At 59.4% G+C, this 12859-nt stretch overlaps 4 protein-coding genes and 1 long non-coding RNA gene across 5 annotated transcripts; 4 read left to right on the top strand and 1 right to left on the bottom strand.

Moving 5' to 3' along the window:
• The first annotated feature begins 771 nt into the window (after positions 1–771).
• On the top strand, positions 772–2127 carry LOC310900860 (dispanin subfamily A member 2b-like). Its single transcript, XM_083839514.1, has 2 exons — positions 772–1110; positions 1592–2127. Exons 1-2 carry the CDS (start codon positions 895–897, stop codon positions 1799–1801), a joined length of 426 nt encoding a protein of 141 aa, XP_083695640.1. The 5' UTR covers positions 772–894; the 3' UTR covers positions 1802–2127.
• On the bottom strand, positions 1989–7518 carry LOC310900867. Its single transcript, XR_014585433.1, has 2 exons — positions 7113–7518; positions 1989–5625 (listed from the first exon to the last, which is right to left on the bottom strand). It is a non-coding gene; the product is annotated as an uncharacterized lncRNA (long non-coding RNA).
• LOC310900862 (dispanin subfamily A member 2b-like) lies at positions 5696–7861 on the top strand. The gene is made up of 2 exons (XM_083839516.1): positions 5696–6643; positions 7525–7861. Exons 1-2 carry the CDS (start codon positions 6407–6409, stop codon positions 7675–7677), a joined length of 390 nt encoding a protein of 129 aa, XP_083695642.1. The 5' UTR covers positions 5696–6406; the 3' UTR covers positions 7678–7861.
• Positions 7862–8450: 589 nt separating this feature from the next.
• Positions 8451–9935, top strand: LOC310900864 (dispanin subfamily A member 2b-like). The gene is made up of 2 exons (XM_083839519.1): positions 8451–8749; positions 9434–9935. Exons 1-2 carry the CDS (start codon positions 8564–8566, stop codon positions 9575–9577), a joined length of 330 nt encoding a protein of 109 aa, XP_083695645.1. The 5' UTR covers positions 8451–8563; the 3' UTR covers positions 9578–9935.
• Positions 9936–10075: 140 nt separating this feature from the next.
• On the top strand, positions 10076–12156 carry IFITM5 (interferon induced transmembrane protein 5). Its single transcript, XM_083839515.1, has 2 exons — positions 10076–11157; positions 11668–12156. Exons 1-2 carry the CDS (start codon positions 10972–10974, stop codon positions 11884–11886), a joined length of 405 nt encoding a protein of 134 aa, XP_083695641.1. The 5' UTR covers positions 10076–10971; the 3' UTR covers positions 11887–12156.
• The last annotated feature ends 703 nt before the right edge of the window (positions 12157–12859 follow it).

Genomic DNA, 12859 nt, shown 5'->3' with positions numbered 1-12859 from the left:
GTGGGGCCATTATTTTGGGGTTTCATCAGGGGGGTCGCACGGTGGGAACATTATTTGGGGTTTCTTCCCCAAGCAGCCAGGCTCCAGACCGGGGTGAAGGCTTCCAGCGCCACATGGAGGGGACGTGATTTAGTGTTTTGTCATCAGGTGCCCGGGTTCAACCCCGGGGACAGGGGTCGCAGCACCACATGGTGGGAACGTTATTTAGGGTTTCTGCATAGAACCGTACAATCGTTCAGGCTGGAAAAGACCTCCTAAACCACCTGGTCCGACCCATAACCTCGCACTGAAGTCCGCCACCAAGCCTCGCTACGGGGTGCCACATCTCCACGTTTCTTGGAGCCCTCCAGGGATGGTGACACCACCACGGCCCCGTTCCAATGCCTCACGCCCCTTTCCGTAACGAAATTGCTCCTAATATCCAGCCTAAACTTCCCCTGGCGCAACTTGAGGCCGTTTCCCTTCATTTGGCGGATGGGAAAAGTGCCCCCCCGCCCCCCCCCCCACCGCCACGACTCCCTTTAAGCTAATTTTATTAGCGCAATGAGGCCTCCTTGAGCCGTCTCCCAGCCCAACAAACCCCCCCAGCCCATCCAGCAGCCCGCATCACCCTCATCTTCTCCCCCTCCCCCCCCCCCACCCTCCACCCCCCCCAAAAAAAAAGAAAAAATCACTTTAACGACCCCAAATCCTGACGCTTGGGGACGATGCAGGGCCCAGCTCCGGGGCCAGGAGATAGGAAGAGGGCGGGCAGGGCTTTTCCCCTCCCCAGCCCCAGAGGCTGGGAAACGAAACCTCGAAACCTGCGGGTGCTGAGCGCCCCCCCGCCGGCAGCGCCGCCCCCGCCGGCAGCGCCGCCCCCGCCGCCCGCCCCCGAGCCCCGAGCAAGCGGGGATGGAGCGGACCCGAGCCCCGGGAGTTTCGCTGCCGCCCTACGAGCCTCTGGTGGAGGGCTTAGACATGGAGAACATGTCCCGAAGCGTCGTGGTGCCCGTGGAGGCCCCCCCGGTGCAGCCCCCCCCCCGCGACCACCTGGCTTGGTCGCTGTGCTCCACGCTGTACGCCAACGTCTGCTGCCTGGGCTTCCTGGCGCTCGTCTTCTCCGTCAAGGTTTGGGGAAAGGGGGAACGGGGACGGGGATGGGGTGAGGGGGGCGGTCGGGGTCAGTGTTGGCACCCGGGGGGTGGTGGGGTAGCGGCCGCGCGAGGTGGGGGGGATGGAGCCGGGGAGCCCCAAAAGCCCAGCTCTGGGATGCGCCGTGGACCCCCTCAGAGTCCCTTGGAGCCCCCCAAAATTGCCAAGCCTGGGGTTGCCCCATGGACCCACAGAGCACCAAAAGCCCCGGCCGTGGGTTAATGGGTGGACCCCGCAGAGCCCCTGACCCTGGGGTGACCCGCGGACCTCCCCAAATCCCCCATCCTGGAAGTGACCCCGCACCTCAGGGAGCTCCGCAGACCCTCCGGAGCCCCAAGCCCAGGATGCTCCACGGGTTGCCCAGAGCCCCCACCCCGGGGGGCGAGGTTCCTCTCCCCCATCCGCACCCCCCTCTCTCCAGCCCTGACCCCACTGACTCCGGCTTTGGTCTCCCCAGTCCAGGGATCGCAAAGTCCTCGGCGACTACAGCGGGGCGCTCAGCTACGGCTCCACCGCCAAGTACCTGAACATCACGGCCCTGCTGCTCAACATCTTCCTCGTCATCCTCATCGTCGCCCTGATCGCGAGCGGCACCATCACCATAGTCAACCTGCTCAACCACCAGCAGCAGCAGCAGGGCAACCACCCCTTCCTCGGCCCCACTTAGCCCCTTCCCCGGCACCGGGGGCGGAACTCGGCCCGCTGCAGCCCCCGCCGCCCCTCGGAGCAGGGCTGAGATCCCCGCGCAGCCCCTCCGGCGCCTGCTGGGGTCTTGCCCTGCTTTCCTTGCTGCTCCAAGTCCCTCTGACCACCACTCAAAGCGCCTCGTGACACCTCTCCTCTGGCGGGAGCCGAGCCCCCAGAAGCTGGCTTTGGGAAGGGGACGCGCATGCTTTGCCACTTGCTTTGCTCTGGCTTTTTTTTTTTTATATAGCCCCAAGTACCTTCTCGTCAGGAAAAAATGTGGTTTTAATAAAGGTTTCTTTCACTTTTGCCCATGGCTCATCCTTTTTTTTTTTTTTGGGGGGGTGGGGTGGGAGTCCCCAAGCCCAGCTTTTTGGGATGGGAAATGGTGGCTGTCCTGGTGAAGCACTGCCATGGGACAACTGTCCCCTCTGTCACCCTCAGTGCACGCAGCATTGCAGGGATGATCCGAAATACACAGACTGGTGAACCCAGCTCAGCGCATTGGGATACAATGGACCATGGCAAGGATGAGGGCAGGAGGGAAGAGTGTCCCCTTCCCTGGGGTGCCACCACCATCACCCCTACCCCTAGAGATGCAGGCAGGCTTCATCTGGGGACAGGGATGTGCAAAAAGGGGTTTGGCCCAGCTCGGGGCAGTGGGGGACAGGAGAGGCTTCCAGGAGGAAGGGGAAGCCATGGGTGGGATGGCCCCATCCCAAATCACTGCGCTGGGGAAGCAGCACCGGGTGACAGCGGCGTGGGATGCTTTGGAGGACAAGTGAGATGGCAACACCTCTCCCCTCCTCTCCAAAACTTCTCATCGTCGCCCCATCCCGCCAGCCCCCCTCCCTCAGCCCAGCCGAAGGGCGATGTAAAAAAAAATCACGTCCGTGGCTTTCGTGGCTTCAGCCGTGTCCAAATTGACCCAGGCAAGGCCCTGACCACCCGGACAAAAGTCCCGGACAAAGCCGATCTGGCAGAGGTTCAGGTATGTGCTTGGCCTGCCTTTCCTGCTCCTCAGCTCGCTGGAAGCCTTCGCTCTGCTCCCCAGCGCTGGGGCCCCGCCAGGCTGAGAGAAAGCCTTTGCTTTTTTTTTTTTCTCCGAGAACAACTCCTGCCAAGAGGCTCTGCTCTCCGAAATCCTTCCCGCAATAAACAACAGTTATTTGTTGCAGAATCCCTGGCAGCATCGGCCGGGTGAATCATTTATTCCTCCTCTCCTTCCCGTAAAAGCAAAGAGACACGTGCTGCCGGCTGGGAGCAGTGCTCTCGGCCACCTTCCCGAGCAGCCAGCAGGCAATGCATGTCCACGAGCAAGATTTGGGACTGCGTGTTCCCGTCCAGCTGGTGGGGTTGTTAGCGTAGCAGCCACATAACCACCAAGTGATTATGTGAAGGTGCTTTATTCAGCACTGGAAGCCGGGGCAGGTGCCCAAATCTGGCTTCAAGTCCCATTACATCCCGATCGTTATTTATACATTCAACATTAAGTAAGGTATACATATTCATTACAGGTTGCAACATCAGCCTCGCGTTCCATTCTAATTAGCTCTCCTCCCATTTGCACATGCGTGGTGCTCTCTGGTGGTCATCCAGGTGGTCGTCCAGATGAAGTAAGGAGTCTTCCTCTCTGCTAAACTTTTCACCTTTCTCACTCGACGCATGCTCTCTCCGCTCCTTGGTTCTGGTTCAACTCATTTCAGCATTTTCAGGTTCTTACCAAAGGTCGGGTTGTACCTGTTCTCCCCCAGGGTTCCCTTTCAAAGACTCATTTGACTGTTCGGTATACTCCGTAAATATCTCAGTATACATAGATTAATTTGATAGTGGAAATACATTTGACAATGCTTATTATACTTTATGACCCATCACCTAAGAGACATTAATAAAACATCCATTTGGTTCTCCCTAACACTAACAGGGTCAAGGAGCCTTTGCAAAGGGCATGAAATCCCTGCTCGAAAACGTTGTCCTGATCTCTCCAGGTCTCAGCATCGCTGCCTCCTTCTAGTGTTGGCAGCAGCCTGGTCCCATTATACAAGGTCTTGGCGGGGTGCAGGTGGGCTGGGCTGAGTCCCACTCTCTGCTGCATGTTCCTCCTCCTCCTCAGAATTAGGACCCAGCTGAAATCCCCCCCAAAATCAGTTTTTTTTTTTACGCATGCCACCTCTCCACCTGACAGTCTTCCCAAGCAGCTGACACCTGCAAAAACCTGGGGACAATTCCTAAGGACATCCTGCAGCCAAAAGTGGACTTGAATTCTCCGGTCTGACATCCCCATGGGGAGTGGGACAGACTCAGCGAGCGCGTCCCCAGCCCCAAAACCTCTTCCCTAAGCCTGACCGTGCTTTTCCGTGCGTGGCACGGCTCTGGGAGGCACAGCTCCTTGGGGCCAGATCCCTGCAGGCAATGGGAGGGGAGGGTCTTTGGAAGCAAAGCCCTCATTCTTGGGGTGCACAGGGGCAGGGCAGGGGTTTTCCTGGGACGTGAACAGTCCGTTTGTGCTCTTGCAGCAATCGCTGCAGGCTGTTGGCAGGCAGCCACCGGGCCACTGAACTCCCTGGCCTGCTCCCAGCAGCGAGCCCAGAGCGAGCAGCGGGCTCGGTGAAACCCAGCACCCTGGCTGAGAAACCCTCCGACAGACCTAAAAAAAACTAAAAATCCCATTCTTGCTTTGCAGAGACTTTCCCTCCTTGCATGGAAAAAGCCAATCCTGGCATTTCGCTTTCTCGTCCCGTCCCTGTGGTGCCCGGTAGCATCCCCCTAACCCTGCGCAGCCCCCTTCTCACGCCAGCATCCCCCGGGCTAGGGGGGACTGCGGCCCCCACCCAGCAGCAGCAGGGGCCGGACTTTGTCTCTTCCTTGTGCCTTCTTGTCCCTGTCATTTGCTCAGGTGCAAAAGCAAACTGAGGGCAACGCAGGCGACTGCGGGCAGGTGGCAATTTCAGGATGTTCGCGCTGAGCTCATTTAGATAAGACCACAATCGTAAAGCCACTCTCAGGGAGGATTTTTAGAAACCTCTGCGGAGATGTGGGGTCTTTTGGGATGAGCCAGATGCTCACAACCCTCGCAGCTGCCAGTGCTGTCTGATTCTGCCACCAGCACCATGGATTCACACCTTCGCCCTTGGCTTGGGTGAGGCAGAGCAGCGCATTGTGCCCCGTGGAACGACACCTGCAGCTTTTTTGGCAGACCTGCAGGTCAGGTATTTGGGTCTTCAGCGCAAACCCAGCCCCAAATCCCCACCGAGCCCTCTCCCTCCTCCAGCCAGAACATTTCCCATCCCCACCAGCCTCTCCACTTAATTGCCACTACACCCAACTGAACCTCGTTACCTTCAAAGAGCGGCGCCCTGACAATGGGTAAATAGCTTTAGGAACAGGGAAAAAATACATTAAAAAAATTCTTTCTGTTCCTAAGGTTTTGAGATAAGCAATGTTGTGGGCCGGGGCTTGGATCTGCATCCAAAGCATTCAGGTGGCCACAAAAGCCATGCGACAGCAAGCACAGGTGGCTGACGCCCTTGATGTGCCCCAGACATGAAACCTCCCAATCTTCACTTTTTTCTGAGTAGGAAAACCCCATTTCTCACAAAAAAACCAGTTGTTTCAGTTTCATTTTCTCTGCCTCTACCTCACTTACCCAGGAAACGTGAATTGAATGTGCAGGCTGTTGATGTTTCTGAAACACACACAATGTTTGCTCTGTGCATCGGAATTTTTTTAATTCAGGTCATTTTTAAATCCTTGCTGCTTTTCTGAACCTTTTTTTTTTTTTTTAAATTCCCCTTATCATTTCAGCAGCTGCAAGACATTACAAAGAAAGGAAAGAAATTAAAAAAAAAAAAAAGCCAACAAGAAAACCCTTCAAACCCAAAGTGCAAACCCAGTAGCTTTATTCCTCGCAGATGGGGATTGAGTCCCCATATCCTCCTGGGGACAAGCACACCCTATGCCCCCTTCCAGCCACCTTGCCCCATGCCATCGAGAAGCCACCCTTTGCACTCCAGCCTCACCAAATCGCTGTGCCCTTGCTGGTGCCGTGCAAACGCCTCAGCACGAGCCAGCTCCCAAACGCCAGCACTGCTGGGGATGAGACGCAAAAGCTGAAGCAGCTCCGGAGTGGTGTTTTGCAGCCTGTCCCCCCCCCCCCCAGCTTCAGGATAGGGGCTGTTTGGGGGGCTTGTGGTGGCCCCCGCCTGCCCCTGCTGCCCTCCATGTCCGTGCTGGGACAGAACAGCACCCGGCACCGCTCTGCCCTGCCCTCCCCAGGGTGCGTATAAAGAAGCATAAAGCAAAGAGGACAAGGAGATGCAGCTTCCCTGCCACATCACCCAGCCCGTGGCCATCCCCTTTGGCCCAGCTCCCCGGCCTCCCCCCAGACCGTGTCCGGCTCCTTGTTGCTCCCCTGTCCCGATCCCAGTGACCCCAAGCCAGCCAGGTAACGTCCAGCTGGGACACGGGGCTGGTTGCCCCCGCCCTGGTGCGGGGCGGGGTGACCCCACCCTAGCAAAGGTTTCCACTCGCCCATAGCTGAGCGAGCCCAAGCACCGGTGCTCCAGCTCCCTGCTGCTGCCAGGCTGCCATGGAGAACTACCCGCAGTCCTTCAGCATCAACATGCAGCCCTACGGCAGGAACGGGGGGGCCACCGCCGCCAACCCCACGGCCACCTCTTTCGGCCAGGCCACCTCTTTCGGCCAGATGGAGCCCACACCTGTTTCTACCCCGCCACCCAAGGACTTTGTGCTCTGGTCTTTCTTCAACGCCATATACTGCAACCCCTTCTGCCTGGGCTTCCTCGCTCTTGTCTTCTCCATCAAGGTGAGGGAAAAGTCAGCCTAGTCCCTGCAACCCCCCGCCCAGCCTGGGAGCCCTGGCTGCCACCTGCCCCCATGCCGGGGCTCCCTAATCCCATCCCACCCTACCTTCTCCCATCCCACCTTGTCCCATCCCACCCCAGCTTGCCCCAAACCTCATTGTCACCACTCTCCCTTTCCTGCCTGTCTGATGTCTCCCCCCTCCATCCTGCCACATCCAGCCCTGCCCCACATCCAACCTCCCCTGGAAAGCCACCGTTGGAGGGCTACTTGTCACCTTTCAGCTCTTCACCGTCCCCAGGGGCCACAGGGAGAGGGGGACCCAGGAGCCACGTTGCTCTCGGCTCTTCTCCCATGCCCCCGAGCGCCCCGAATCAGCCGATAGCAGCACAAAGCCAGGGAGCTGGCTCCCTGCTCCCCCCCCGAGAGCCTCGCGCAGCGCTCGCCAACGCGCCGCGACACTTTTACCCTACCTGCGATAAGAAGCAGCTGCTCCCCGAGCACCTTCCCTTTATTGCCTTTAACGCTAATTGTTCGTAATGAGCACCCGGGGAGGGGAGGGCGGCATTCACCAGTGCCCCGGGAAGCACACCGGGGACCCCGCTCCTTCTTCCCATCTCCCCTCCACCGCCAATGCCGCCACCTCACCGGGCTCCGCAGGACTGGGCAGCACGTGGCCAACTGTAATGGCTTTTAATAAGCCATTAAGAAATTGCTTTTAGGCTGCCGGGAGCTCCATTTCCAATCCGGGGGGAGGGGGCTTCCTGAGGGTCTGATGTCCCGTGGATGCTGGTGCCAGGTTTTGGCAAGAGTGCTGTGGTGGTGGAGATGGCCCCGTATCTGCGGCCTGCAGGGTTTTGCTCCCTCGCTCCTCTCCTTCTGCAGGCCCGAGATAGGACAGTGGCGAAGGACCCCATGGCCGCCAGCAGCTACGGGAGGACAGCCAGGAGCCTCAACATCGCGGCATTCTGCCTGGGTATCGTGGGCACCATCATCCTTCTGGTCCTGGTGATACTCTACAGACCAGTACGCCCCTGACCTGCCTCACCGAGGAGAGGCAGCACCACGGCTTTGCTCTTCCTTAACCCCCCCTGCCCCAAACCCCATCGCCCTTCCGACCCCCTCCCTCCAGCTGAGGGGGTGCACCCGCCGAGGTGACCCCGTTGGGAGTGAGCCTCTGGGGTGAGCTCAAGACGAATAAAGCATTCCTCACTCCCTTTCACCTTGGAAATGTGCTTTTGGGTTTCGGGCGGCGTTATCCGCCCTACGCATCCCCACCTCAGGGGGCTGTGGCTACCCCGTAACTCGGACGAGAAGGGAACAGGGCCAAGCAGCAGAAGAAGGTCCCGGAGAGCACATTGGTGCTGTTAAATATTTCCCCCTTCCTGGGTTTACGGGGGTGTTTAGAGCCCCCTCCCAGACCCATTAACCATCCCGGGTGGAGAAGGCCACGGTGGGGAGGGGGACCACCAAGCTTTACAGCCATGCTGCTGAACACAGGGGGAGCTGGGGGGGGCTCCCACTTGTCCTCCCCCCCCCCAGTCAGTCCCTCGGCAACTTTTAATCCCCCACAACCCCCCCGAGCAGTAGCTTTGCCTTTTTCTCCCCTTGTAGCCCCCCCCCCCCCCCAAAGCCTCCCCACACACTACGCGTCCCACCGGCTGCCAGCGATGTCCGCGGCTGCCCGTCCCTGAGAGGGGTCAGTGTCCTCGCACCGGGGGGGGGGAAAAAGGGGGGGAAAGGACGGACACCAGCCGGGCTGAGCCTGGAGGCCGTGAGGGGGGGCTCAGCTGCTCCGCCTGCGCTCTGGGGCCTCGGGGCCGGATTTAGGGGCGGTGTGGAGCCGCTGCGGGGTTGGATTCAGTTTCAGTTCCCCTACACGCTTCCCAGCCCTCCCGTCCTCGCTCGGTGCCCCAGCCCCGTCATGAAGCCCCAGCAGGCGGAGGTGAGCATCCCGCTGTACCCCCCCAGCCGGGGGCAGCCCCCCACCACCGGCCCCGACGAGCAGCCCCGAGACTTCTTTCTCTGGTCCCTCTTCAATGTCCTGATGGGTTATGGGCTCGCCTACCTCGGCTGCCTCTGCTTCCCTGCGCTCATCTTCTCCATCAAGGTGAGACCCCCAAATCCCCCCCACCCCCCGACCCGGTGTCACTTTGCCCACCCACCCCAGGACCCCTGCCCACCCCGTGTCCCGTTGTGTTGTCATCATGCCCCCTCCTTCCCAGCCACCTCCTCCCAGTGTCTCCAGAGCCAATCTGTCCGGACCCTCCCCCGCAACCCAGGACCCCCGATCCGCCCCCTTTGACCTGCCCCAGGACCCCCCACCTTGACCTCCTCCAACCTGACCCCTGACCGAGGACCCCCCCCCCACCACCACCCTGACCTCCTCCAGTCTGGTCTCCGCCTGACCCAGCCTGACAAAATATATCCCCCCCCCAGCCCCAACCACCCAATCAAGTGCCCCCCAAATTCGTTGCTGCCCAATCTGACCCCCCCCAACCCACCCAAACAGCTTGGAACCCCCTGATCCAGTGCCCCCCCAACCCAGCCCGATTTTTCCCTGACACCCCCTCAGTTTGCCCCCCCCCCCCAAGCCTTCCCACCTTGCTGCCCATACCCCAAAACCCAGGACTGGGGGGGGGGGGTACATGGGCAACTTCACACGCTGCCCCGCTGAGGCAAGGCATCCATGAGGTCCCAGCTCCCTGTGGCAGCTTCCCCAGGTGGGGAGGGGTCCCCAGCTTTTCCTGACCCCCCCCTTTCTCCCCCCCCCAACCTCCACATGTTCCCACAGGCCCGCGACTGCAAGATGCTGGGGGACGTGGAGGGTGCCCGGAGGCACAGCACCCGGGCCAAGGTGTTGAACATCATCTGCTCCCTGCTGATGGTCGTCACCGTGGTCGTTGCCATCGTTGGCCTTGTGGCCCTCATTACCTGACCACTGCTGGCCACAGCCCCTCGGCCAATGGACCTACCTGCCACCCTCTCGCTGCCCACCCCCCCCCCAAAAAAAAAAGTGTACCCTCCTGTCTCTGCTTTGGGTGGAGGGGGAAGGGGTGGCCAGGAAGGCAGAGCCCTGTCCCCTTGCTGTCCACGGCGTGGCCAGCACCGCCGGTGGTTGGAAGGGGATGTGTGGGTGGCCAGGGTGGGATGGGTAGGGGGCAGCCCCCTTCGTCCTCCTCCACTTGTGCTCCTCAGCAGGGAGCTGCTGGGCTCCCTGGGCCGCGCTGGTGTTTGTCCAAGCTGCAATGCTCGTGTAGATCGCTGCTGCCACAAATAAAGCTCCTGCTTGTCAAGCCCCTCGCCTGTCACCTTATTCACAGCAGGGAAGGAGAAGAGGGTCCTTCAGCATCTTGGTGGCGGCCTCCTCCTCCTCCGCCTCCTCCATCCCCACCGCCTTGCAGGGCACTGCCAGCCCCCGCCTCTTCCCCTAGCTGAGGATGAGAGTTTCTTCCTAAAGATTTAGGCACAGCAGAAGAAGAAAACAGGAAAAAAAAAAAAAGTGTTTTCTGGCTGTAAACACACATCCTGCTGCAAAGCCCCATCTCCTCCTACTTCCAGGGAACCCTAGAGGTCTTTGCTAGAAGCAACCCTTCCACATTTTAGCATTAAATGCCCACGTAACGCATTCCTGGGGGAGGGACGGTGGGGACGGAATGCCTAAGTGTGGAGCTTTTAGCAGTACTTAGTCCCACACGCTGCTAGCCCATTACCCTGGGTGCTGTAGTGACAGAGATCAAAACGATTATTTATTGCAATTGCCCTTATTGAAACAATTGATGTGAAAGGAGCGTTGCAAGGCAAACACACACACACCCAATGACAGCAGCTTTGGCTGGCGCACAGGAAACTCCAGCCTCCGAGAGCAACCAGGCCTTGCTGGTGTTTGAGGGGTTTTCCTGACCACCACCACCTACAGAGCTTGGCTAGAGGCACCAGTGTGAGGAGAGGTCTCCTGGCATCCTGCATCGTGTCCGGGGGGTGGTGGCCACTTGGTTTCCAACCCGTCCCATGGCTCTGTCCCCTTGGTCCTGCCCCAGGGTGCGGGGCTGACGCTGCCTGTGCCCCTCGCTGTGGGAGAAAAGCTGGATATAGAAAGCCCATCCACTCGCAAGAGAAAGGCAGGCTCACAAAACCAACTTTGTTTCTCCTAGCTCCCAGCCAAGCATTTCTGATAACCACAGCTCGTGGAGGGCTGTAATTTCTCTGTTTTATATATAGAGGAGACAAGGCCGGGCTGGAGGCGAGCACTATATAAAGGGGCCGCCCGGCCCCGCTCCCCCAGCCAGGCTGGTGCAGCAGGAGAGCCGCGGGGTGCCTCTCTCCGTGGCCATGGACACGTCCTACCCACGGGAGGACTACCTGCCCATGACATCCCACAAGCGGGACCTGTCTCCCACCGTCGTCACCATCGGGGCCTCTGCGCCGCCCCGCGACCACCTCATCTGGTCCATCTTCAACACCATCTACATGAACTTCTGCTGCCTTGGCTTTGTGGCTCTCGCCTTTTCTGTCAAGGTAAGCTGTGCCACGGCCAGGGCATGAGCAGGGGTGGGAGAGAGGATGTTTGGGGTCACCTGGTGTTTCTAGGAATCCCCCCCCCCCATGCTGATGCAGGAGCAGGGAGGATTTTCCAGGGCATCACAAATAACTGCCTAGGAGGGCTGCGATGGGGGGGGGAGGGGCGTGAGGATGAGAGCCCAACACCCTCAGAAAGATCATTTTAGGTGACAGCATCCCCTGGTAAAGCCCTCCCATTTGTCCTGCCACCTATTAATAAGGCTATGAGAAGGTCCCCAGTCAGATAATCGCAGCTTCTTGTCACCACCTGAGGAACTACCGCTGTCCCTAGATGACGCTGGAGGGGCTGAGATGCCCCCAGCCCCATGCCTGGATCTGCCCTCCAGCAGGAACACCTCCAGCTGGGCTAGAGCCGGGCAGATGTCCCAGGGGAAGGCTGGAGGAAGCTGGGAGGAGGCACGGGTGCACGAGGGGAGCCAGTGCTGCCCTGCGTCTCGGCTCTTGCAGGCACGGGACCGCAAAGTGGCTGGGGACGTGGAAGCCGCTCGGCGCTTCAGCTCCAAGGCCCGGTGCTACAACGCCCTGGCCACGGCCGGGAGCGTGGTGCTGCCTCTCCTGCTCGCTGCCCTGGTCGTCACCGGTGTCCTCCACCTCTCCAAGCTCGCCCAGGACTCCGTGGGCTTTTTCAGCTACCAGTTCAACACAAGCGACGACGAGGACAAGTGACTGGTGGGCGATGGGCTGGACAAAGTTCCTTCGCAGCACTGGCAGCCTCCCGAAAAAGGACTGCCAGCCCTGAATAAAATCCTCATCCAGCCCAGAAACCCCCCAGCCCCGCCGTGCCCAACCCCACGCTTCTTTGGGCAGCTACGTTATTTCTGTTTACCTTGTGTGGTTTTGTTTGTTCGTTTTTTAAGCCCTGCCTCCTGTGTGGACTACAGCACCCCTCCAGCCTCAGTGATTACTATTTAAATCATTAAAACCATTCACCCATTGCGAACATGTGGCACGCGTGTGTGTATGTGGTGCAAGGATTGTGCTAAGGGATGATGTAAACGTGTTGTGTGTGCTCAGATAGTGCACTTCGCAGCTGGGAGAGTTAATCCACATCACTTCTAGGGTGTCCCAGCCTAAAATAGTCATGGTGAGAGGAGGAACACTGGCCTCATCTATAACAGAGGAGAGGAAAGAAGTAGGCAGATATTTCCTGGCTTGGGATGGCAACAGCTGGGTAGAGCAGCCACCACCCCCCCAGGCAGAGCCGAGACCTACAAATTCATGGCAGCACAGCAGAATCCCCCCCCCAGCTGGTTCCTGGGCCATGACAGAGGGGGTCTGCCTGCGGTGATCATGAGCCACATGGGATGCTGTGACCCACAGCACACCCTGGCTCAGCCCACACAGGATCCATGGGGACCTTCCCCGTTGCTCTAAGCAGGTCTGGAGGCATCCCCAGCCCTCAGACTTGGCTCTCCGTGCTGCTTTGTGCTACAGCCAAAGCCGTCTCATTTTGGCAACACAGCCAAAAACATCCATCCACAAGTGGGGCCTTATTCCTATCTCCTCCCCAAGCACCATAATCCAGGTGTGGCCCCCAGAGCCGTTATCATGGGGCAGGAGGACAGAGGGGTCCATACATCCTGCCCTGCTGCTGAGGGCTGCTGCTAATTAGTGGTTCAGGGCCCAGTGAGGAGCCAGC

This window comes from Anser anser (assembly GCF_964211835.1).
Source record: "Anser anser genome assembly, chromosome: 5".
In the NCBI taxonomy this organism is placed as follows: domain Eukaryota; kingdom Metazoa; phylum Chordata; class Aves; order Anseriformes; family Anatidae; genus Anser; species Anser anser.
The sequence above is the reverse complement of the archived record's forward strand: the minus strand, read 5'-3'. Positions and strand labels throughout refer to the sequence as shown.

Excerpts from the sequence above, each read along its gene's own strand:
- LOC310900860 (XM_083839514.1), top strand. The coding sequence starts at position 895 with ATGGAGCGGACCCGAGCCCCGGGAGTTTCGCTGCCGCCCTACGAGCCT. Across the intron at positions 1,111-1,591 it reads CGCTCGTCTTCTCCGTCAAG|TCCAGGGATCGCAAAGTCCT; the intron begins GTTTGGGGAAAG and ends TGGTCTCCCCAG.
- LOC310900864 (XM_083839519.1), top strand. The coding sequence starts at position 8,564 with ATGAAGCCCCAGCAGGCGGAGGTGAGCATCCCGCTGTACCCCCCCAGC. Across the intron at positions 8,750-9,433 it reads CGCTCATCTTCTCCATCAAG|GCCCGCGACTGCAAGATGCT; the intron begins GTGAGACCCCCA and ends ATGTTCCCACAG.
- IFITM5 (XM_083839515.1), top strand. The coding sequence starts at position 10,972 with ATGGACACGTCCTACCCACGGGAGGACTACCTGCCCATGACATCCCAC. Across the intron at positions 11,158-11,667 it reads CTCTCGCCTTTTCTGTCAAG|GCACGGGACCGCAAAGTGGC; the intron begins GTAAGCTGTGCC and ends CGGCTCTTGCAG.
- LOC310900862 (XM_083839516.1), top strand. The coding sequence starts at position 6,407 with ATGGAGAACTACCCGCAGTCCTTCAGCATCAACATGCAGCCCTACGGC. Across the intron at positions 6,644-7,524 it reads CTCTTGTCTTCTCCATCAAG|GCCCGAGATAGGACAGTGGC; the intron begins GTGAGGGAAAAG and ends CTCCTTCTGCAG.